Source organism: Narcine bancroftii, chromosome 7 (genome assembly GCF_036971445.1).
Source record: "Narcine bancroftii isolate sNarBan1 chromosome 7, sNarBan1.hap1, whole genome shotgun sequence".
Taxonomy (NCBI): Eukaryota; Metazoa; Chordata; class Chondrichthyes; order Torpediniformes; family Narcinidae; genus Narcine; species Narcine bancroftii.
In genome coordinates this window covers 49270884-49295625 of record NC_091475.1, presented here as the reverse complement: position 1 = coordinate 49295625, position 24742 = coordinate 49270884, and the positions used below count along the sequence as shown (strand labels likewise).

The window sequence follows — 24742 nt, the reverse complement described above, 5'->3', positions numbered from 1 at the left end:
TAAAATGATAGAATGAGAAGAAGATGAAATGAACTGACCCAGTGTGTAAAAGTAGATGACACAATTTTCTTGTTTATTTTCATTGTGTGATGACATTGTTTAATGGGTTTATTGTATTGTATATGTTGAACGTTTAATGGATTTGGAGGGGGGTGGGAAGGGAGGGGGAAAAGGGGAGAAAATGACACTGTGTATATTCAAGAGGGAAATATTTGTGTGTATTTTGGTTAATATGGTTCATAGTGTGAAAAAATTTTTTTAAATTCAAAATCTAAATTCACTTTTGTCTTAGTCACTTATTTCATTGAAATTTCCATTTTAAATCTCTGAAATTTCAACTCCATTCTATGGTGATCCAGGGGTAACTTCTCCATATAGGCCTTGTGCTGATCTGGTTATGCTTGCTGTTCAATAATTGTTGCTTTAACATAATTGTCTTTACATTATTCTTATTACATTATTCTTGATGACCATCTTCTTGGTGTAATCTCTTATGCACTTAACTGTTTCATAAAGTTTAACATAGAAGTTAATTACTTTTATAACTATAATAATCACAGTTCTGCATCTATTTGGTATATTACTGTTTAATTAAAATGTCCTGTCAATGTTTTCACTGTTTCATTTGGTACCTGAGGTAACATTTCCACTCTTTGCTCAAACAGAACAAACTGATAAGTTAGCTCAACTCTTTGGCTTACAACATGGCTCTGACCTGTTATCTTTGCCATTTGACTGAGAGAACCTTATGTGCTATCTTCTTTACACCACCTGTTGTCTTAATACTGCATCTAGCAACAGCATTCTAAACCCTAGCATTATGCCTGGAGACTCTGAAATCACTGTTTTGCAAGTAGCAAAGGTAGCTGTCAACAGAATAGATTTTATTGAGCCTGGTACAAAAATGTAGCTGAAATCAGACCTTAAAGATACACTTGAACTTATATACTCCACAATGATTAATAATCTGATACTTTGTAAAGCATTAATTCTTCCCAACTTTTCTTAATAATAATGAAATAATGGAAGGAAAGGCAATGTATGGTTATCTTTGGCGGCTTTCACTTACAAGTGACTTTCACTTAAATGGGTAAACAATAAAATTAATTATTAATTTATTACTACTTACAATAATTTATTCTGAATATATAAAGTAAGTATAAAGATGTTTCCTATTGCTTAATGCAGCATTAATGTATGGAAAAGAAGTATTCTTTAATAATTTTTTCATTAATTCAAGTGTATAACCTTAGTGCTTAGAATGTTTACAGACATGACTGAGGAATGTTAACTGTAATTCAAGTTGCTAAGTTAATATACTGTTTTCCAAATGTGTGTCCAGAAATTTATTATAAAGACAGTGCAACATCTTTGTGAATAATATTATAAACTCGAGAGTTGTCAGCTTTAAAATGAAAACTGTCTATGTATATAATCAATTTCTAGTCATATTCAAGGTACATGACAAAAAAATGTTTGAGTATTTTTGAACATTTGGAATATATTAATGTAATATGCTAGAATTATTTCTACGTCTTGATAGGAAACTATTTTGGTAAATATACATTCAAAACTTTTATTTAAATAGTATTGTGATACATTCAAATCAAATGCAAAATACTACTAATATTGTGAGCTCACAATCTATTAAGATTATTCTTCTCTTGATTTTCTTTTTATGCATTTATGTTGTATATTTGTTTGTATTTAAATGATTGTATCCATATGAGTATCCTGTTTACTTCACTTGGACTAATGGAGTAGAAAAAGTCTTTTGAGTAAATCACACTGGGCTACTAATGCACCAGGCAAAAGCCAACTCAAAATCATTAATTTGTGATTTGTTCAAGAGACCAAAACTATGGGTGCTTTGGGAAGTACATTTTCTAATTATGATTAACCTTTTTTCTTGTTAATGTCTTATAATTATTCAATTTTACTGTTTTCTTTATAGAGTTTGTGATTGCTGAAATTTATATTGAAAAAATAATTGACAGACTCCACAATGCACTTTCAAAGGATCTTTCTAAGGACCAAAGTAAAACTGGAGTGCTGGAACCATCACTTTCTTTCATTTGTGACTTGGCATCTAACCTTTTCTGCTCCATTAAGGGATGTTTGCAGATGTCATCTGCTGAGGATCTTCTTTTCAAGATTTTTCAGCTTTGTGTCCAAAGCCAGGAAAAGACTCATCTCTCAGGTGAAACATAATTATTCTTCTCTTGATTTTCTTTTTATGCATTTATGTTGTATATTTGTTTGTATTTAAATGATTACATTGTAATGGACTCCAGTGACCTTTTCTTGCTGCACCTTTTTTTTCTAGCCCATTACAGATGGCGCTCCAGAAGTGATTTTGATAGAGATTTTTCTTATAATTGGACTCTATCATTCTTGCAATCACCACCAACATTCTATTATCTCAGTTACCTGCTGTACTCTGAGGACACCAACATCTCACTAAATAGAGCACAAAATATCCAGTATGGCATGCTAGGCATCTCAGTTAGAACACCTCTGATCTGTCCACTGCAATAGCTTGGATCTCGTCAATTCCCCGCTCTATTTCCTTGCTGACAATTCTGTCCATGGATCTATGCACTGCCAGACTACCTGCAAATTGGAGCAACAGCTCCTCATTTTCCATCTGGGCACCCTCCAACGGGTTGGCATTAAGATGTACTTTTCTGGTTTCTGTTACCCTTCCCCTCTTATGTGTGAAATGTAGATTTGAAGTTTTTTTTTGTAATCCTCAGTACTCAAAGTGGCATCACACAATATTCAGGTCACAGGAGTGATGAACAGAAACAAAAACCAAAGCTTTTTTTTCCATGATCTTACCAGTTTTCTGAAAGATGCCAACTTTTGATGGGCACAATACCAAAGATTTTCTGTTATTTCACCAAAATAGCCTTTCTTCAGTTGTGAGTGTAATACTGCCTCTATATTATTTGACCTTCAAAACAAAGCTGACTCCACAATTTTCTATAAGAGTCAAATCTGAATAAGTGTGCAGGTGTTGAAATTCATGACTGTTTTTCCCACATTCGCTCATCCCAGGGGCTGAGCCAATTATGGAACTTCTGTTTCTTATCTCGAGGAATCAAGAAGCTCTTGATGAATCTGGAATAGAATAAGAAATTTTGCTCTGTGTACCTCAGTTATACCCATCCTTTTTTGTGTCTGTGGTTCCTATGAATGTGAGTTAGTAATACATATATGTTGTGTCCTGATCTATTAATAGAGCTTGATAGATTTTTCAATGACAGGACTGACATCTATCATTTGACATGATCTGCAGTGATGTTAGGTCTGTTTAAGTTTGAAACTTGCTTGTACCAGAGCTGCTGAACAGTGAAATGCCTCAAATGGCAGGTGACATGTAGCAATCTGAGCACATGCTGTTAGTGAAGTATGACTTAGAGTGTATGGAGGCTGCATTTAAAAATTGTCATGCATGAATGCCTGATTCAGATAGCCAGGGATCCTTGTCATATGATCATATTACACTATAGCCTAGAAACAGGCCATTTGGCCCATCTTGTTTGTGCCGAACTGTGTCCAGAACTCTGCAAAAGCATGGGATCGTGAGTGATAATTGAGAACAAAATTGAAGGACAGAAACAAAGAAAGACAGAGATACTAAGTGAACTGGGGGTGGATATAAAAGGGAGATATGGGGGTTGGAGTGGGTGTTGACCAAGTTCCTTGACCTCATCCATGAATAGCTTGCTGTACCTGAATAAAAGAACTCCAGGTATTTTTCTCACCTTGCAAAATGATCCTGGAGCAGGTATGGCTGAGGAGAACAAGAGATGGCAATGCTATTCCTGAGCCCAATCATATGATCAATGACATGCTTATAATTGCAACCCTGTACAAGGGAGGCAAGGAAAGATGAGAGAGAGTTTGTTGCTTGAGAACTGATTGTACAAAGTAACAGTTGATGGTCTGGCATAATGGTCAGTATGGAGAGAGCTGGGTGTCAATCAGTGAGCAGAATTTGTTTCTCTAAGCAACAGCTAGAGAAGAAATAAGATTACACAAATTACTCACAACCAAGTAATCATCACCCTTCTCAGGGACTGAGAACAAAGATACCTTAATGACAGTCTGAATCCAAAAGCTAATTTCTTAATTTTCAGGTGAAATTTTAACTTACTAACATTTATGAAAGACAGGGCCCATCCCTCAAAGGCAACAACCAACTCATTATTGTCCTATTTCCAGTTGTAAACAAATCAATCAATTCCATTGAGTGAGCTCAAATCGCAAGATCAATCGTGTTGGTCACTCACGTACATTTCAGAATCAAGGCAATTGTCAGGATTCTGTAAATCAGAAGTTGCAAGATTCATTAGTGTGTGTACCTATCTTAAAATACACTTGCATTAAAAATAAATTAGCATTTTTCTTCTCGATTCTTTAGCTCTAACTAATGCTTGTCTTGGTTCTCCTGACAATTTCAATATTAAACAATCATTTACTTATCCCTCTGTTTTAAGGTGCATTCCCTCTGTCTCCAAATTAATATTGGCATTGTTATCAATCTAACCTCTCCAGTTTCACCATTGTAGCCTCCTACCTTCACTCTGGCTCCTACTGCTCCTCAGTCTTCTTGCTAGTCCAGGTCCTGCTGCATATTGCAAGGGGGAGATCCTGATGTCATGTAAAATCAATCTACAGTGTGAAAAGGTGTTCAGATACAGCAAGAGAAGGAAGTAGTCTGGATTGATGTTAAAGAAGAAGTGTTTTATTTTTGTGGGTCAGATGGCCAAGTTCACAGACTGCAGACTTTCCTTCATTTATTTTGAATGTTGGAACTATGCTTCCTTAAGATTTTATTTTTAAAGTTTATAAATTTATTTTTTTTTACCTCAAATATGTTACATTTATGTTGTGTGATGGATCATTAATTACATTACTAAAATTAACCAATGTGAATTATAGTGAATTCAAAGTACATACAGGTACACAATCCATTATCCGGAACCCTTGGGGGACAGTGTGTTCCAAATTTTGGATTTTTATGGATTTCAGAACAAAAGCCAACTGCCCCCGATTTAAGCCCACCTGAATTGTGCTGCTGTATCCACCCCCTTTCAGTCGCACGGGCATCTCTTGCCACCCGCCCACCCGAGTCGCGCTGTATCTCTCTCCACCCGCCCACCTGAGTCGCGTTGCTGTCTCTCTCCCCCACCCACCTGAGTCGTGCTGCCGTATCTCGCTCCTCACCCCCCCACCAACTCTCCTCCCTCGCCCACCCGAGTCACACTGACATTCCCCCCCGCCCAACCTAGTCGCGCTGCTGTCTCTCTCTCTCCCCGCTGTACCAGCACCAGGAAAAAAAAATGCCGGTTTTTGGTGCTTTCCAGATTTTAGATTGTGTACCTGTAATACCATTTTGTAAGGCTGACTGTTATTATAATCAGTTCAAAAATATTCCAGTTGTTCATTATCTATATTATACTTAAAGCAGCTGGTGGGTATTCATTCTGGGTTCAGGAGATGATAAATAAAATTTTAAAAAATGTTATGGCCTTTCCATCATTCTACTCAGTGTTTTAATAAAGGGGTGGTCAAGATTTTCAATCTTGTAGGAGCAGTATTTTGTCATTCACTTACTACAATTCAGGATTATTTTTAATAGTGTATAATGTAAATATTTTCAATGCATTTTGTAAGACTGAAACATTGACTTTTATTCTATTCACAAATGATTGCAGAAAATATTACAATAATTTAAGTAATTACTTTGAAATAATCCTTACTCAGTGTTAGTGAAAAATCAGACTATGAATAATAAACAATCAAGCGCTTTTCATGCATAATGTCATATTAGACTGCGCTATGCCTCCCAATTTCAAAGGTCAGTTCTAGCAGGTCATTGCATATTGTTCAGATAATCATGTTCTGAACCACTGCTAGCAAAATGGATTCAACTTTTTTTTTCCATCCTTGACACTTAATTTCTGATCAAACACTTTTAAGGGATCTTTATGCCCAAAATATGTGTCTAGGCCATCCTTTTTAGGATTAGGGTTTTTACTTGCAAGTTTGTGCAAGCCTGATTCATGGGTACACAAAATATTTAAATTCTGTTTCCTTCACACAATGAATAATTACTGAGTTTTTCTAATATTCTATGTTTAGTTTTAAATGTGTAGCCTTTTGTATGTACGTATCAGATTCAGATAAAAACTACACATTTAAAACTAAACTGAAACATTTATAGATATAGCTTGAACCTCAGCCCAGACTACAAAAAGTAAAGAAAGAAATGGATCCAGTTCTGATTTTCTATGCCCATATGATAAAATAATTGCTGGCTCTGGAAAGAATTTTGAGATCAGAGAAGATTGGCCAATATATTAAAATATTAAGGATATTTGTCAAATTAAATAACATTTTTTTTAAGATTGCAGGAAAATCAGTCCAGGGATCACGGTATTGATAGTCTAAATTGAGTCTAAATTAAATCTCTTCTAAACTAAATTAGCAGAAAGTATGAAGGTCTTGAAGAAACCAACAACAAGCACACCCTCATTAAAATAGTAAGAGATTGTGATATTTTAAACTATTTCAGATATCTATCCTTCATTTACATTTCATCAATTTTTTCATGAATTGAGTGAGACGTTTATTTAAATAAATTATACATTTTGTTGCATTAAGATATATGGAGCAAGAATTTCCATTTTTTAATTCTATTATGGAAAATAGTTAAATACAAATATAATATTAATAATGCTCTAAATCTTGGATAATATGAACTCTTGTTGGAATTTTCCTGTTTTTAATGGACCATAAATAATCCAAGTAGATCCCCATGTAAGTGACAGAATTTCACTTATCAAGTAATTTTTAATGCCTAATTTTCTTGAACTTTATTATTGCTATTTTAAATATCAGGTGATTACTATTCTTTACCATTTTTATGATTCATAATCTTCTGGGTATGTTGCAAGAAAAATGATACAAGATATCTCCTTAGGAGTATGTCTTTTTTTTAAAAACTGGTTGTTTACTTTGAACAGCATGTTACATTTTGTGCTGACCTTTTGGATAATATTCACTCAAGTGGCAGATTCACATCTGGAAAATTTTGTATCCTACAGCAGCGGTATTAGTGAACACTGATGTCTTCTGTATCACAACAGAAATATAGGTTGTATTCCTCAAAGAGATAGTAAATCGATGTTTGTCCTTGTTTGTTCTGCTCGTTGATGGCACAAAATGTGATCTTAGCAGAAAAGAACTACTGGATGCAGTAGTGTGCCTGCAAGGAAGAGAAAAATAACAGAAGATAAATTGTATTGATTGTATAGAAGTGGCTTTGTTTTTATTTTACTGCAGCAAACTGGAAAACAGGCTCAGCAGTAACAATACTGGCCCTGTTTTCCAAATCCAAATTCCTTTTCAAGTAAGGAATAACTGCAAGAGATTACTATGGTTCTGATGGTAAAAGACAAATTATGTCTCACTGTATATCTACCGTTGTACTGCCTATCTGTTTTCCAGGCACAGATCTTACAATTTACCTTACTGAAAATGAATGAACTTTTTTTAGTATTGTTTTCTTTATAAAATTAGTTTTAGTAATTTTGTCAACACAAATTCCTTCCATACATTACTGGACCTTAATCTTCAGTGTTAACTGGGGAGTGTATCAGTTTTGCTAAGCGTGCAATATTTTTTAATCTCAACTTGTTAACTAGAAACAAGTTGTGAAATGGTTTCTCTCTGTTCATATCTATCTCAGATAGCATGGCTGAAAGCTTAAATAAATATTCCTATTCTATGCAAGATATTACCCCACATTGAAGAATAATAGTTATTAATAACAACTGATTTAAATTTGTATTTTATCATATAATCTTTGCATTGTTTTCATATGGAGAAGATATGTGATTGAATGAATGGAAAGTATTTTGTACAACCCTCTTTTTGGCTTTTTGTTTATTGCTCTGCAAACTTGAATTGATAGAAAAATTACAGCTCTGACAGAATGTATTGTCAGATAAATACCTGTAAAACAAATTATAGTGAACACTTCGAGTTCTATCTTAATCTGAGAAATAAACATCTTTACTTTAGCGTAATATTTTTTGTTTTCCATTGCCACCTATTTTTGTCACCTTTAACTCTCAGTAAAGACTTCTTCATGATGAAAGATTAAAGTTTTGATCCTGAAAGCCATTTGTTTTCCCCCAGCCTTACAATTTTTAACAGCTATTTTAATATCAATATTCTGTCCTTGTTGGTTATTCTTCCTTAGCAACATTTTGATACATTAGTCTGGAAAAAAAACAGAGTAAGATCTTGTTCAGGATTTTATTACCTGATTTTAGAAAGGCAATGGACTTTTGCGAGAGAGTTTTGGTCGAGTGCGTTTACTTTGTCTTGTAGCTGACTGTTTACATCCTAAGCATTGATAAACATGGTATACTGATTGACCAGCTTTATCTGTAGGCTTTATTTGTGACCAATATGCAATCTGCTGGAGTCCTAACAAAGGATAAATAAATCAGTCAAGATTCAATGGCATATTTGTGACTTTTAAAGATGTATTGTCAAAATAGCAATAAAAACACAAAAACTTAGCAAATTATAGCAATAACTAAAGATTACAGAATTTTGAACATTTTAACTTTCAAAGCCTAAATATACACATTTATATCTTGAAAGAAGACAAAAGTAATGATAAAATGATTCTGTAACTTTGCATTGTTGTCACTTGGTGCCAGTGCAAGCTCGCCACAGGAAGATGCTTTGAAAACTGCTGTTATATGTGACGCAGTAAAATTATTTCAGCACATAGTTTAAAATGCTGCTTGTTACAATTTTCACTTGGCGTACAATATTATGATTGGATTTGATGGAGTAAAATGCAGCACTTACCTTTGCATACTGATGACATACTTATCAATATGGTTAGAAGAACAATGATGTATTTAACATGCATTATTTTGCTGAATGTCTGGGTCTATGCAATTACCAATATAGAAAGTAAACACTCTTCAAGCATTTTTAAATACATCTATCTGATTTTCTTTGGTTGCCGAATGAGAGAAAATTTCACTTGAATCTTGGGTGAAATGGACTTGTAAGCAATTGCACTATAATCTGGATAGCAGTACAGTCAATCATGAAGACTACGTAGATCACAGCCTATTGAATTTGTGTAACACACATTAAACCATGCCTCTTGGTTCTTCTTTGGAACTGCAGCCCAGTAAAATAGCTGCCTTTTTGGCTTACCAGATTTTGCTACCAAAAAGATGCATCTCAACACTGAAAGGTTGTTGAAGTAAAATTACTTTAAACTATTCAGCAAAGCAACAAGCAGTGATCTTCAAGACATGTTCTCAACTGGTGGGTTTATTGAAAATAATTGTTTAACTATTACAGGCAAAATAGAGGGGTTGCTGAAAGAAATTGCTGTCACTTAATCAAACTAAAATCATTATGTCACATGTGTATTTGTGGGTCAGAATTAATTATGATGTAATTGGAAAAGATTTTCCCATTCATTTATGTGGAAAGTGGATAGAAATGTTTGAAATATTCACTCTAAAATTTATTTCATTATTATCTGCTATGAATAATTCCAAAGACTATAAGTTACCTGGCTTTTATGGCTTTTATTACCATTTAACGGAAGGCACGTCTCGTGTTGCTGACCCAAGGCCCGAGCCTGTTCTGGGAGAGGGGTTATGGCATTGCTGTCTTTATTAGGAGAATCAAGGGGGAGGAGCCACAAGTACAATCAGCAAGGAGCGGGCCAGTCAGACATGTATAAACAGTAATACAGTAGTTCCTCCACACAGTATACTACTGAGCGCATGCTCCAGTAATTTTTCATTATTACAATTGTTGTTATAATCTGCAATTCTATTCCAGTTTCAAAATTATGTTTATTTAACTTGATTGCTTTTAATTTTTTTTAAATTTACTCATACAGTATGGTAGCAGGCCATTTAGGCCCACAAGTCCATGCTGCCCAATTTACACCCCATTTACCTACACCCCCATTATGTTTTGCATGTTCAGGAGCTCCTGAAGAAAATCCACGCAAACATGGGGAGAACATGTAGACAGACAGACAGACGGCACGGGATTCAAACCCCGGTCTGGTCCGAATCACTGGTGCTATAAAGGCATTGCGCTAACCACAATGCCCAAAAAAATTAGAACTAGATGAAGTACTCTATATCTTTTTAATGATTCGCTTTGGAAGATACATGTAATGATGAGCATTGAAAAGAAACCCTGACCCATCCAACTTGTTCCACACAATTATGATACTTTGTGCAACACTCTGATGGTGTTTTCTATATTTAAGGGTTAGACAGCATCCTCTGTAGCCAAGAAAAGAAATAGATTATCTGTCTATTGCCATAAAAATGGACAGCATTTTAAACTGTGCTGAAATAATTTTACTGTGTCACATATAACAGCAGTTTTCAAAGCATCTTGCGATAGAAAGGGAATTTTAAAAATCTGTCAAGGAATTTTGAAAGAGAGGTAGAAAATGTAGTGTTTTGGTTGATCTGAAAATAGTCATGGACTGGCCTCCAACCAGAAAGAGTAACTAAGGTAGTAAATGCTTTAAACTAGTAAGTCAGGGGATGGACCTATTAGGGAGAAAAATGTATGTCAAATGAAAATTAAGTACTATTTACCATTTCTGACACATCACAATCCACCTATAGCAATTGATCATCAATTCCTGACTTAAAACTCAATACTTATGTTTGAACCATCTGCTCAGATGCAGAATGTGCCCTAAAATCTGCATCTGAATTGTTCATAAAAAAGGAGAGCTCTCCTGTATATGGAATGACAAGTTCATATTACACAAAGAAACCCTAAGTGCATTCATAAATTAAACTGGCAATTAAAAGGAAAATCTATCAATAGAGATTATAATTGGGAGAAAAAGCGCAAGAGTTTACTATATTAACACTTTATTTGAAATTTGTGGGAATGATCTGCTTGTTAGTGGCAAAGCAAGCTAATCTTATAACTCACTAATCAATCAACAAGAGGGATATTTAAGAAAATATGGTTTCTTTCATAGCTCTGCAACGTGGTTGAAAAATCAGATATAAACATCATTGCTTATCTCTAAGTTATCCCTGAGGTAGCCTCTTAAACCTCTGCAGCCCACGCAATGAAGTTATTGGGATTTTGACTGATTTTAGGAAGTCAGTACTACCTCAGAGCTGGGATCCTGTCTTTTGGTCTCATAATCTAGTTACAGAAATTCAATGAACATGCACTTATCAAACCAGGAAAGACAGTGGAATCAACAGAGACCGTTCAGTAATAAAATGGGAAAGGTTATGTAAATAATTAGAGCAACCCAGTTGGAATTTCTTGCTCACCAATATAAAGTGATACACTGGAAGAGTTTAAACAATGAGATTTAAGACATGCCACTTTAGTTGCCCATTCAGAGCCAGCTCTTCAGCGCTTGACGTCCTGTTTTGCGGAAACTGCCAAAATGTTTGGCCTGAAAGTCAGCCTGAAGAAAACTGAGGTCCTCCATCAGCCAGCTCCCCACCATGACTACCAGCCCCCCAACATCTCCATCGGGCACACAAAACTCAAAACGGTCAACCAGTTTACCTATCTCGGCTGCACCATTTCATCAGATGCAAGGATCGACAACGAGATAGACAACAGACTCGCCAAGGCAAATAGCACCTTTGGAAGACTACACAAAAGAGTCTGGAAAAACAACCAACTGAAAAACCTCACAAAGATAAGTGTATACAGAGCCGTTGTCATACCCACACTCCTGTTCGGCTCCGAATCATGGGTCCTCTACCGGCATCACCTACGGCTCCTAGAACGCTTCCACCAGCGTTGTCTCCGCTCCATCCTCAACATTCACTGGAGCGCTTTCATCCCTAATGTCGAAGTACTCGAGATGGCAGAGGTTGACAGCATCGAGTCCACGCTGCTGAAGATCCAGCTGCGCTGAGTGGGTCACGTCTCCAGAATGGAGGACCATCGCCTTCCCAAGATCGTGTTATATGGCGAGCTCTCCACTGGCCACCGTGACAGAGGTGCACCAAAGAAAAGGTACAAGTACTGCCTAAAGAAATCTCTTGGTGCCTGCCGCATTGACCACCGCCAGTGGGCTGATATCGCCTCAAACCGTGCATCTTGGCGCTTCACAGTTCAGCGGGCAGCAACCTCCTTTGAAGAAGACCACAGAGCCCACCTCACTGACAAAAGGCAAAGGAGGAAAAACCCAACACCCAACCCCAACCAACCAATTTTCCCCTGCAACCACTGCAACCGTGTCTGCCTGTCCCACATTGGACTTGTCAGCCACAAACGAGCCTGCAGCGGACGTGGACATTTACCCCCTCCATAAATCTTCGTCCGCGAAGCCAAGCCAAAGAAATAACCTGTTAATCAACAATCCTGTTTCCGTTTAAATTTCTATCATCAGAGTAACTATCTGGATGAATTTTTATAAATATTTTATTTTTAATGTAGTTTAAGCAATTAGCCCATCACTAATACAGTGCCGGCGACCCGGGTTCGAATCTGGTGTTGTCTGTAAGGGGTTCGTACATTCTCCCTGTGTCAGTGTGGGTTTTCCCCGGATGCTCTGGTTTCCTCCCACCCTCCAAAATGTATAGTGTGGTCAGTTAATGTGAGTGAAACTGGGCAGAACGGGTTTAAATGGCAGGAATCAGCTTCTACTGTGCATTACATTTTGAACATTTACATTAAATCTTGGTGCTGCAAGAGGTTTTCTTTCAAATCTATATTTTCTATAGCTTCAGAAACATCTAGTTTGATAAGTTTACTAATTCGTTCAAATAAGTTGGATCTTGCCTGCTTGTGTACAGATATTAATCTACGTAACATACATTAATAGAGATTATCACCAGAAAAAAGTAATAGTTATATTTTTACTACTTTAAAAAAAAGATATCAATTTCTCTTCTATCTATCTGATAACCAGTCAGGATACAAAGTTGGTGAGCTTTTATCTCACTGGAGATCCTGATAAATTCAGTTTTACCTTTGACTGGTCTATCTTGTCTAACAAATAATAGGCAATTGTATTTTACCTTTCACACCTACATAAAATTCATGTTATGGTATTAATTTCACTTTGCATATATGATTCACATTTATACTCTAAATGTACATAAGACTTTAACCTTTGGCTTACTTTAAAATCTGACCCACATATTTTGAGGTTAAAAAGCAAGCTTTGATAAATTCATTCTTGGATATCCATTTGATACATTGTTTATACAACCAATCATTTTTGGAAGAAAATTTCCCAAATTTCTGAAGCATGTTCATTTATGATTCATTTTGTTTCTTTTTTTTTTAGATGCTACTTTGCATAAATTAAAGCAGACCTGGTTACTGGGATTAACCTCACTAATCAATCAACAAGAGGGATATTTAAGAAAATACGGTTTCTTTCATAGCTCTGCAACGTGGTTGAAAAATCAGGTACAAACATCAGCATTGGATGTAAAAAGGTATTTTTTTAAAAAGTGTTCCTTTTCAATTACATTTTTTCTACATTAGAATCTGAACCTTAAATGACTTGATGAATTCAACTAAACTGATGTGCAAAACTATTTGTCTGAACCTATGCTCATGTATGAGATACTACATTCTCAAATTATGTGAAACAAGGCATTATTGTATAATGTATTTACCATCGCCTTCCCAAGATCGTGTTCTATGGCGAGCTCTCCACTGGCCACCGTGACAGAGGTGCACCAAAGAAAAGGTACAAGGACTGCCTAAAGAAATCTCTTGGTGCCTGCCACATTGACCACCGCCAGTGGGCTGATATCGCCTCAAACCGTGCATCTTGGCGCCTCACAGTTTGGCGGGCCGCAACCTCCTTTGAAGAAGACCGCAGAGCCCACCTCACTGACAAAAGGCAAAGGAGGAAAAACCCAACACCCAACCCCAACCAACCAATTTTCCCCTGCAACCGCTGCAACCGTGTCTGTCTGTCCCGCATCGGACTTGTCAGCCACAAATGAGCCTGCAGCTGACGTGGACATTACCCCTCCATAAATCTTAGTCCGCGAAGCCAAGCCAAAGAATTTATGACGATATTGGTTGCTAATCATAAAAATGTATTCGTGTGAATTATGTCCAGAAACCCACCTGCAGCGTTATGATAAGAATGTGAAAAGTATCAGCAAGCAAATGCATTTGTTCAAATTCTTTAAAGTTGTACATTGAATTTTAAATATTTTGCATAACACATTTTTAATTATGAATAGTTATACAATTATAGTAGTAAGTAATTCAATGAGCTAGATATTAATGTATTACCCCATAGTTTGAGAGCTATGGGTTCAAAACCCAGCCTCTGATGCCATGTTAAAATATATTTTCAATGAATGAAAGCAAGTGAAAGATAATCAAAATTAGTAGAACCTAAGTGCTGACATCAAAGAATAGAAGGGACTTCAAGCACTTCAAAGATAGAACCAAGGCAACGTCTTTAATTGACTTCTGGAAGTAGATCAGCGTGACTATCTCTCGTGAAAATATGCAGTCAGCTGAGATGTTCAAATCAAAATTCAGCTAACTGAAAGGAAATAAATACTTTCAATGTTATTTCTTTAATGATTGGTTCGTGTTTGTGACTAGCGTAACACTATTACGGTGCCAGCAGCCCAGGTTCAAATCCACCTCTGTCTGTAAAGGGTTTGTACATTCTCCCTGTATCTGCATCGGTTTCCTCCCACATTCCAAACACATACAGTGTTAATTAGTCACATGGGTGAATTTGGGCAGCAAGGGCTGGAACAGCCTGTTGCTGTGTGCGTCTCTAAATTATTTATTTTTAAATTGTATATTGGGGAGGGATGAAAGCAAATATCAACTAGTTTATTCCAAATATAACTAAAATGTTTTCTTAATGTAAGTTCTGTTATAGATGTTCAAAATGAACATTTTAAAATTAAAATGGTGAAATTCAGGTACAGGTATACCATGCTTTACGAATACTCGCTTTATACAAATTCACTTTTACGAAGAAATCTGTGTTTGTTTTTATAAAAGGATTTTCACTTTTATAAAAAAGTGGCCACTGGAGCTATCACAGAGCAGCTGGCGTGGCTGGTGTGGCAGTCAGTGCGCAGCCGGTGGGGCGGTCAAAACTCACTGTTTTCCCGATTCTGGTAAATGAAACTGCACTGTACATACATTATTTCTACTTTATATAGGCTGTGTATTTATCGTTATAATTTTATGAGTTAATTGGTATGACTTGGTGGGATTTTTTTGGGTTTTGGAATGCTCAAATAATTTTCCTATAAAAATTAATGATAATCGCTTCTTCACCGTTTTGGCTTACAAAAAGTTCCGTAGGAATGGTCTAGTTTTGTAAAGCAGGGTATACCTGTATTGATGACATTTATTCTAATGATCTTTTGTGGAAATAAACTAGATCCCAGAGTGATAAAATATTAAAATAGGTAGACATGTATTTTGTTTCTATATTGATGTAGGTATGCATTCTGTCATCTAACCAATACCAGTGAGGTTTGAACAGCTATAATAGCTCTCTGACATTTAAATCCTCTGATAGTCAGTCATTGTTGGTATTTTGTTCTTTTGATTTGGTAACCATAAACGGTCTTTAAAGTTTTAATTGTATTTAACTTTCCTTTTGCTTCTTTGTTAATGCAGTCATTCATAAAGTAATGGCTTGAAACAATAGGATATTTTATTAGACATTCTATTGTTTAATAAAATGTAGGTCATCAGAACTATGTTTTGATTTTATGAATGGTGGTCATTAATGCCTCACATTTGATACATCTGCCTTATGTCGTGTATAATTATTTTGCAATATCATCTCAATTCAATTTTGACTGCTTCAGATTGAGATTTATTGTCAGAATACATGCATGACATCACACAATTCTGAAATTATTTTCTCTGCAAGCGAAGCAGAATTCATATTGCAAAGGATTCCATAGGATGAATGGAACAAAATCAGACCATTGAAACCAACAAGTCTGCAGTTGGTTTTGCTTCATTTCAGCCTTATTTCATCTTTCCCTGCTTAAGCCAGCACAGTAATCTTTGTTCTTGTTCCATCTATTGCCTCTTGTAAAATATAAATCATAAAATACTCCTTTGATCTCAAGTTCCAATTTCTCGCCTCTTTTAGATTTAAAAAAAAATTATTTTTAATCATATAACAGCATTATTTATTATTAATATTGCAAATGTGTTATTGTGAATTATTATGTGAAAATACTTCTGAATTCCTGATAGTATTTCTTATTAGCTATCTTATATTTTTCTCTCAACAAAAACATTTTCTCAGTGACCATTTAGTGACAAGTTCATTTGTGTCACCGCTGTCTTTTTCAAGATAAAAAGATACCCAGTCTGGTCATCCTTACAATTTTATTTCTTTGCTTTTGCAGTATTGTCCTTTTAAATCTTTTGGTTCTCCCTATTGTCATAGAACTATAGAACACTACAGCACAGAAAACAGACCATTCAGCTCCTCTAGTCTGTGCCAAAACATCATTCCACTAGTCCCACTGACCTGCACCCATTCCATAACCCTCCAGACCTCTCCCATCCATGTATCTATCCAATTTATTCTTAAAACAAGAGTGAGCCCACATTTACCATGTCAGATGGCAGCTCGTTCCACCACCCTCTGAATGAAGAAGCTCCCCCAATCCTTTCCCCTTTCACCCTAAATGCATGTCCTCTTGTATTTATCTCTCCTAATCTAAGTGGAAAGAGTCTATTCTCATTTTTTCTGTTGATAACCCTCATAATTTTGTAAACCTCTATCAAATCTCCCCTCATTCTTCTAAACTCCAAGGAATAGAGTCCTAACATGTTTAATCGTTCCCTGTAACTCAACTCCTGAAGATCTGGCAACATCCTAGAATATCTTCTCTGCACTCTTTCAATCTTACTGATATCCTTCCTGTAGTTTGGTGACCAGAACTGCACACAATACTCCACATTTGGCCTCACCAATGTCTTTTACAACCTCACCATAACATCCCAACTTGTATACTCAGTACTTTGATTTATGAAGGCCAAGATGCCAAAAAGTTTCTTTATAACCCTGTCTACCTATGATGCCACTTTGAGGGAATTACTGTATGTATTTGTATTCCCAGATCGTTTTGTTCCTCCACACACCTCACTGTCCTACCATTTACAGTGTACATCTGACCTTGATTAGTCCTTCCAATGTGCAACACCTCACACTTACTGCATTAAATTCCATCTGCCATATTCATTTTTTTAAATATTTTATTTTAGTTTTCACAGACTTACAAAATCCAATAAACAAAGCCATCTATGTTCATATTCATACCCAAAGTCTGTATTTGTCCCCACCACCCCCCAACTTCAGCGAATACATTCCAAAAAAAAACTTGCCTCAATCCCAGTCACCGTGGGGCATATGACCTCTATCCCATATTCTGTCCCATTTTTTTTAGTTGGTCCACATCCCTTTTCAAGTTTTGAAACCCTATCTGTCCACAACGCCTCCAACCTTAGTGTCATCAGCAAACTTGCTGATCCAATTTCCCACATTATCATCCAGCTCACCTGGCTGTGTTCCTTCTGCTTTCATACAGACAAAGCCTAAAAAGGGAGGCTCTGGAGGTCAGAACAACTTGAAGATGGTCACAGGAGGCTGAAGAGCGGTTAAAGGACTTCCTCATGTCAGCGGTGATAAGGATTCTGCTGAGAACACTGAGGCTGTCACATATTTTATCAAAATAGCTGTGAATGAGTGTGTCCCCACCAAATCATTCAGGGCTTCCTCAACCAGAAACCCAAGATGAACAATGAAATCCGAAACCTGCTGAGAGCCAGATCACAAGCATTTAAGTCCAGAGATCCAGATCATTAGGGTAAGAGGAGGTATGACCTGTTGAAAACCTCTTCCTGGGTGAAGTGGAGATTCCTGATGAAAATAGAAACAATGAGGGACACCCGACAGCTGTGGCAGAGCCGAAATGCCTTAACCTGTTACAAAACCAAATCCGGTAAAGTAGTAGACAGCAAATCTTCTCTCCCAGAGGAACACAATGCCTTTTACACCCGATTTATCGACAGTAGCAGCCAAGTACCACCCCTCCGCACCCCATCGTCCATTGATGATTGCATCCTGTCTGTATTTGAGGATGAAAGTGCATGCTGCCTTCAGGAGAGTGAATCTGAGGAAAGCATCTGACCCAGATGGAGTACCTGGCCGAGTATTTAAAAACCTGTGCTGACCAAAATTACCAGATATCTTCAACATCTCACTCCAGCAGGGTGTGGTACCCGTCTGTTTCAAACAGGCATCGATCATACCAGTGCCCAAGAAAAGTGTAGTAACCTGCCTTAATAACTTGACCAGTAGCACTTACATCAACAGTGATGAAGTGTTTTGAAAGACTAGTGATGAAGCCTATCAGCTCCTGTCTGAGCAGTGACAGGGATACATTCCACCTCGCCTATCATAGTAAGAGGACTATGGCAGATGCCATCCCACTGACTCTACACAAAGCTATGGAACACCTGGACGGCAAAGAGGTATACATCAGGATGCTCTTTATTGTCTATAGTTTGGCATTGAACACCATTGTTCCTATAAAACTGATCAGCAAACTCAAAGACCTGGAGTTAACATCCCACTGTGTAATTGGATCATGGATTTCATCACCTCCGGACCACAATCAGTGAGGATTGGTAAGAACTTCTCCACAATCTCCATTAGTACCAGAGCACCACAGGGCTGTGTTCTTAGCCCCCCTGCCCTACTCATTTTATACCTACGACTGTGTGGCTTGGTACAACAATATCACCATCTACAAATTTGCTGACAATACCACGGTAGTGGGCTGCATAAAGGAAGGGGATGAGTCAGCTTACAGGTTGGAGATTGAAAACTTGGCTGAATAATGCTCCAACAATAACCTTACACTCAATGACAGCAAAACTGAGGAGCTGATTGTTGACTTCAGGAAAGGAAATCCAGAGGTATATTCAGTGATTATTGGGGGATCAGAGGTGGAGAGGGTGAGCAAATTTAGGTTCTTGGGAGTCACTATCTCGGAGGATCTCTCCTGGACCCAGTACACAATGGCATCGTGAAGAAAACATGTCAGTGCCTTTACTTCCTCAGGAGTTTGCGGAGGTTTGGTATGACATCAGAAATCCTGGCAAATTTCTACAGAGGTGTGGTAGAAAGTGTGCTGACCAGCTGCATCACAGTCTGATATAGGAACACCAATACCCCTAAGTGTAAAGCCCTCTAAAAGGTAGTGGACTCAGTCCAGGACATCACAAGCAAAACATTCCCCACTACTGAACACATCTACAGGAAGGGACTACCAACAATTATCAAAGACCTTCACCACCCAGTACATGGTGTGTTCTGGCTGCTGCCATTAGGAAAGGGGTATAATGCCACAAAACTTAAACCACCAGGTTGAGGAACAGCTGCAACCCCTCCACCATTAGACTCCTCAATAACAAACTCAATCAGAGACTCATTTACTTGTGTACTTTATTGATTTTCCTTTTGTCCTCTCTGTATTGCACAGTCAGTTTGTTTACAGTTCTTTGTTTACATGTTTAACGCTGTGTACATTTTAGTTTTTGCATACCAATTAGTGGTAATTCTTCCACACTCGCAGGAAAAAGGAATCTCAGGGTTGTATGTGATGTCCTTTATGTACACTGACAATAAATCTGAAATCTGAATCATTGATTATAGACAACAAATAACAATGGTCCAAACCCTGATCCCTGATGCACACCACTAATCACAAACCTCCAGTCTTAGAAGCAATCATCCACTACCACTCTCTGTCTTCTCCCATTCAGCTAATTTCAAATCCAGTTTCAACCTCTCCAAGGACACCTGGTATCTGAACCTTCTGAACTAAATTGCCATGTGGGACCTTGTCAAAGTCCTTACTAAAGTCCATGTAGACAACATCCACACCCTTTCCTTCATTACTTTCTTGGTCTACTAATTGGTCTTTGAAGTACTCTCTAAGATTCATTAAACATGACCTACCGTGCTCAAAGCCATGCTGACTACCCTTAATCAGCCCTTGGCTAGCCAAATGCTTGAATATTCGATCTCTCACATCAATCTCCAATAAGTTACGTATTACTGACATCAGGCTTACTGGCCTGTAATTTCCTGGTTTACTTTTGGAACCTTTTCTAAGCAATGGAACAACATGAGCTACTCTCCAATCCTCTATCACCTCACCTGTGGCTAAGGACATTTTAAATATTTCTGCCTGGGCCCCTGCAATTTCTACACTTGTCTCCCTCAAGTGTCCGAGGGAATATCATATCAGGCCCAGGGGACTTATCTACTTTTATTCGTTGTCAGGCATCAAGCACCTCATCCTCTTTAATTTCTATATTTTTCATGCCAATTGTCCAGAAACAGAAGCGCTTTCTCCTGCACCATCTCTTTAGCTACGTATTTAGCTGCATTAACTTCCTATTTCTAGCCTCACTAACACATGGATGAGTAACATTCCTGAGATTGTACCCCTGGAGGTTTGTTCTTCAACTTTTCACCTAAATCCCTAAACTTTCTTTGCAGAACATCATCATTCCTGCCCAGGTCATTGGTCCCTATATGGACCACGCCATCTGGCTGCTCACCCTCCCTCCTGAGAATTCAATCCGAGATATCACGGACCCTAGCACCAGGGAGATAACGGACCATCTGGGATTCTCTCTCCCACAGAACCTCTTATCTGTCCTCATAACTATCGAATTCCCTAACACTACTGTCCTCCTTCCGTTCTGAGCTGAGGGTCTAGTCTCGGAACCAGAGATGCGACCACTACAACTTGTCCCTCGTAGGTCATCCCCACCAACTGTATCCAAAATGATATAATTATTGTTGATGGAAATGGCCACGGGGTTGCTTTGCTCTTTCTGTCTATTCCCCTTCCCTCTCCTGACAGTCATCCACCTACCTGCCTCTTGGCTTTTGGGAGTGATTATCTCTCTGATGCTCCTGTCTATTACTGCCTCTGCCTCTTGAATGGTCGAATGTTCACTCAGCTCCAATTCTCTAACTCAGTTTGTCAGGAGCTGCAGCTGAATGCATCTTTTGCAGGTGTAGTCATCAGGGGTAGTTGTGCTATCCCAGATTTCCCACATCCAGAGCAATCCACTACCCTATCTGACTTCATTACCTACTCCTAATTTACCTGGCCTTGCTTCACTGGAAACAAGTTCGTCCTCAGCTCGCTGAAGCTTCTTGAGCCAAAGCCTCAAAGCTGCACTCCTACACTGGGCCACTCACTTACTGGCTGCTCCTCTTCAGCTACTCCTCGTTTTATTTGTCCCTGCTAATTATCTCAAGTACTCACTCCCACAAATCAAAACTCTCTTTAACCCTTCAGTTGCCCTCCATGCTCATTTTAAAACAACTCACTCACCGCTCTTCCGAGTCCTTTTCATAATATAACAACCAGGCTTAAACAAAAGGATATTTGACTATCAGTAGATCTGACCATTTTGATGTGGATTTAGCATCTTATCTACTTTTCATACTTATTGCTCCAGAATAAATCCTTGTGATTGGTTTACTTTCCTTAAGGTTTTGGTATCCATTACATAAACCGTGATTGATCTATTGATAGTCAAGGGATCCTTTTGTTTATCCTCTCTCCCACAAACAAGTGACTCTTCTCGGTAAAATAGATTATTTTCATTTAATTGTGCGGCACAGCTGAAGTTGCTGTAACTGCAATGCTGCGGCTGGTGCGGACGTGGGGAGAGTGGGGAGCAGAGAACCAGCACTGCCCCGCAGAGTCCTACCATTCAGACTTGCTGTTAATGGCTCTGTACAGGCTTTAAATGGTCAGTTAAAGGTGCCGACTGTGTTTTATTTAAAATCATGCAACTGCAGGGTCTGGGCCCAAGATGGCTGTGCCTGTGTTTGGCAGTGGCCTTGAGGGGTTGCATACTCCAGGAGAGCAGTGGAGTGGCACAGGGCACCAGTAATGGGGAGAACACCTCCCATTGAGAAGTAGAAACAGAGGAGACAACCCTAAGGACAGTGACCATGGTGGCGGACCAGCGAGGGGCTCTGCAGCTGAAGGACAGACACAGGCGGCGAGCTGTTGGCAACTTGCAGCCGAAGAATCCACATAGGCTGCAAGCTGCTGGAGACTTAAGGACTCATACACCAGGATGTGGCTGCTGGAGACTGGCTCATGAGATCCAGGCATTGGAACCAAGATTCAAGAGGGTGATAAGGGCAAGAAGGACTCTGGGCGCTGAAGGCTTCCTCATCGTGTCGGAGGTTTGGATATGGGCTCAGATTGTACTTTTGCTATAACAATAAACTTGTGACTTGACTTGGATTGCTGATTGTTTGAATCAAACTGGAGTCTTGTGTAGCCCCAGAGGCTGTTCCAGTGCTGGAGGCAGGTTCATGTATACACAATGATTTTGGGGAGGTGGGGGGTGGGAGATGCTCTCTTTTGCTTCTCTTTCTCTGACTGAAGGGATGCCAGGCAATGCTCATGGCGAATCGTAGCTGCCGTAGGACAGATTAAAGACAATTTCATGTAATATTACATTTCTGTTTTATTACATGACAATAAATCATATCTGATCTAATCTATTTCTCATTTACCAATTACATGTATTTGCCCTTTGCAAGCTTCTCATTATTCTGCTCTTTTCCTCCATATTGCCATGAATGCCCTCTGTAAATTTAGAATTCAAGCTCTTCATTACACATTTTTTAATGTAAATTATAAAACCAGTAGTCCCAGTACAGAACCAAGTAGACCCTCACTACCCACCTTCACTGTGAATAGCTACCTTTCACTTCCACTGTCTGCTTCTGCTACTCTGTATTTTGTGATCTCAGTCATCGTTTACAATGTAGGACCTTATTGATTATCTACTCTGTTACCTCTTCAAAAACTTCATAAAAGTAGATGTTACCTTTTGATATCTGCACTATTTATTCTGCACATGATTTCGAGTTGCTTAATTCTTTCCTGTAGCAAGGATTCTTTTATTTTTTTGATTTTTTTTTAATTAAATTTTGACATACAGCCCATTTCAGCCCTCAAGCCTGTGTTGCCCAATTATACCCAATTGACCTACAATCTGTGTTACGTTTTGAACAGTAGGAGGAAACGCAGACACGAGTAGTACGTAAAAACTCCTTACAGACAGCGCAGGATTCAAACCCATTGTTGTTGGTGCTGTAACAGCATTGCGCTAACTGCAATACTAACCGTGCCATCCAGTAAAGCAATCAAGATTAAAGCGACTCGTCTGTTACCTTTATAATCCCTGAATAGCCCGAGTCTATCTCAACATACAAATTAAAAATGTCTTTCTTACTTTTTTAATTTCTGTGTCTCAAACATATCTTAATTTTTTGTTTTATAATCCTTTATTTCATTGCTTCTCTTTTGCTGTCTTTATTTTGATTTAAATCCCTTCATATTCTCTCTTACCAGGCATTCCATTGCTTTTTATGGTTGTAATTTTTGCCTCATTCCTTATCCTGTACAGGCTGGAAGTGGATAAATTGACTTGTCTTTTGGGAAATCTAAAACTAATGGAAAGAAGTTTATCATAAAATGAAGGGTCCCCATAAAGAGATTGGGCAACTTTTTCACTCAGAGAATTGAGTCTTTGGAACTCTCTTCCTCAAAGTGTGGTGAAAGCAGTAATATTTTCTGATCCTCCCAGGTTTTCTCATACACAGTCTTCTTTTCAAACCACCCTCCCAGCCCCCTGTGAGACAGTTTCTTTTTCCTCCCCTATCTGGTTTTATTTGCATATCGTCCTTGAGCTAAACTCACTGGGTCCCCTATCCTCTCCCCCTAATGTTCTCAACAAACTACCATCTTTCTCTCATCTGATTCTGCTCAATGTTTTTCTTTGCAGATTCCATAATCTGAAATACTTTGTTATCTCCACTTACTGCCTACCTCCCTCTGCCACTATTTCTACCATTCCCTCCCCAACCTAGTTGCACCTTCCCATCAACCCCTTCTCACCTGGATCTACATCTCCTGCCAGCAGCTGCCTCAGCCCTCCACTTCATGTTTTCAGAATGACATTCTTCCCTTTACCCTCTGGTCCTGATGCAGGGTCTCAACACGAAACATCAGCCATTCCTTTGACTTGACAAATGCTGCTTCACCTGCTGAGTTCCTCCAAAAGCTTAGTTTTATGCTCCACATTCCAGCATTTGTAGTCTCCTGATCATATAGCTTGATCTAATCTATGAGTATATTTACATAAAAGTTGTATTCTTCCTCCAGGATGTATCTGAGTGCCTTGGAACATTACTTTGTATTTAAATTATTTTCCTAGTTGTCACAAGAAATGGATGCAAAAAGTAGACTGTAGGCCTGCCCAGTCATATTTTCTCTTCTCTGCCATTTCTTTATAGTTTTCAATACCATGATCTTTTAAAAATATATATCTTCCCTTTAAATGCTCCTATTGTTATTGCAGGGCCCCTGACAGATATATTCAAAATGTTCTTAGTCACAGGGGAGGTGCCAGAGGATTAGCTGTTTAAGAAGGGATCAAAAAGTAAACCAGACAATTATAGGCCAGTGAGCCAGACATCAGTAGTATATAAATTATTTGAAGGATTTCTGACAGATAGGATATATAGATAGTTAGACCGTCATCAGCTCATTAAGGACAGTCAGCA

General features: G+C 38.0%; 1 protein-coding gene across 2 annotated transcripts in view; it reads left to right on the top strand.

Moving 5' to 3' along the window:
- Positions 1-24742, top strand: part of ltn1 (listerin E3 ubiquitin protein ligase 1) — a 117538-nt gene that overhangs the window by 58767 nt on the left and 34029 nt on the right. For both annotated transcript variants that reach the window (XM_069890026.1, XM_069890027.1), the window contains exons 13-14: positions 1955-2200; positions 13373-13526. In XM_069890026.1, coding sequence (XP_069746127.1) covers positions 1955-2200; positions 13373-13526 — 400 coding nt within the window. The remainder of the gene's footprint in view (positions 1-1954; positions 2201-13372; positions 13527-24742) is intronic.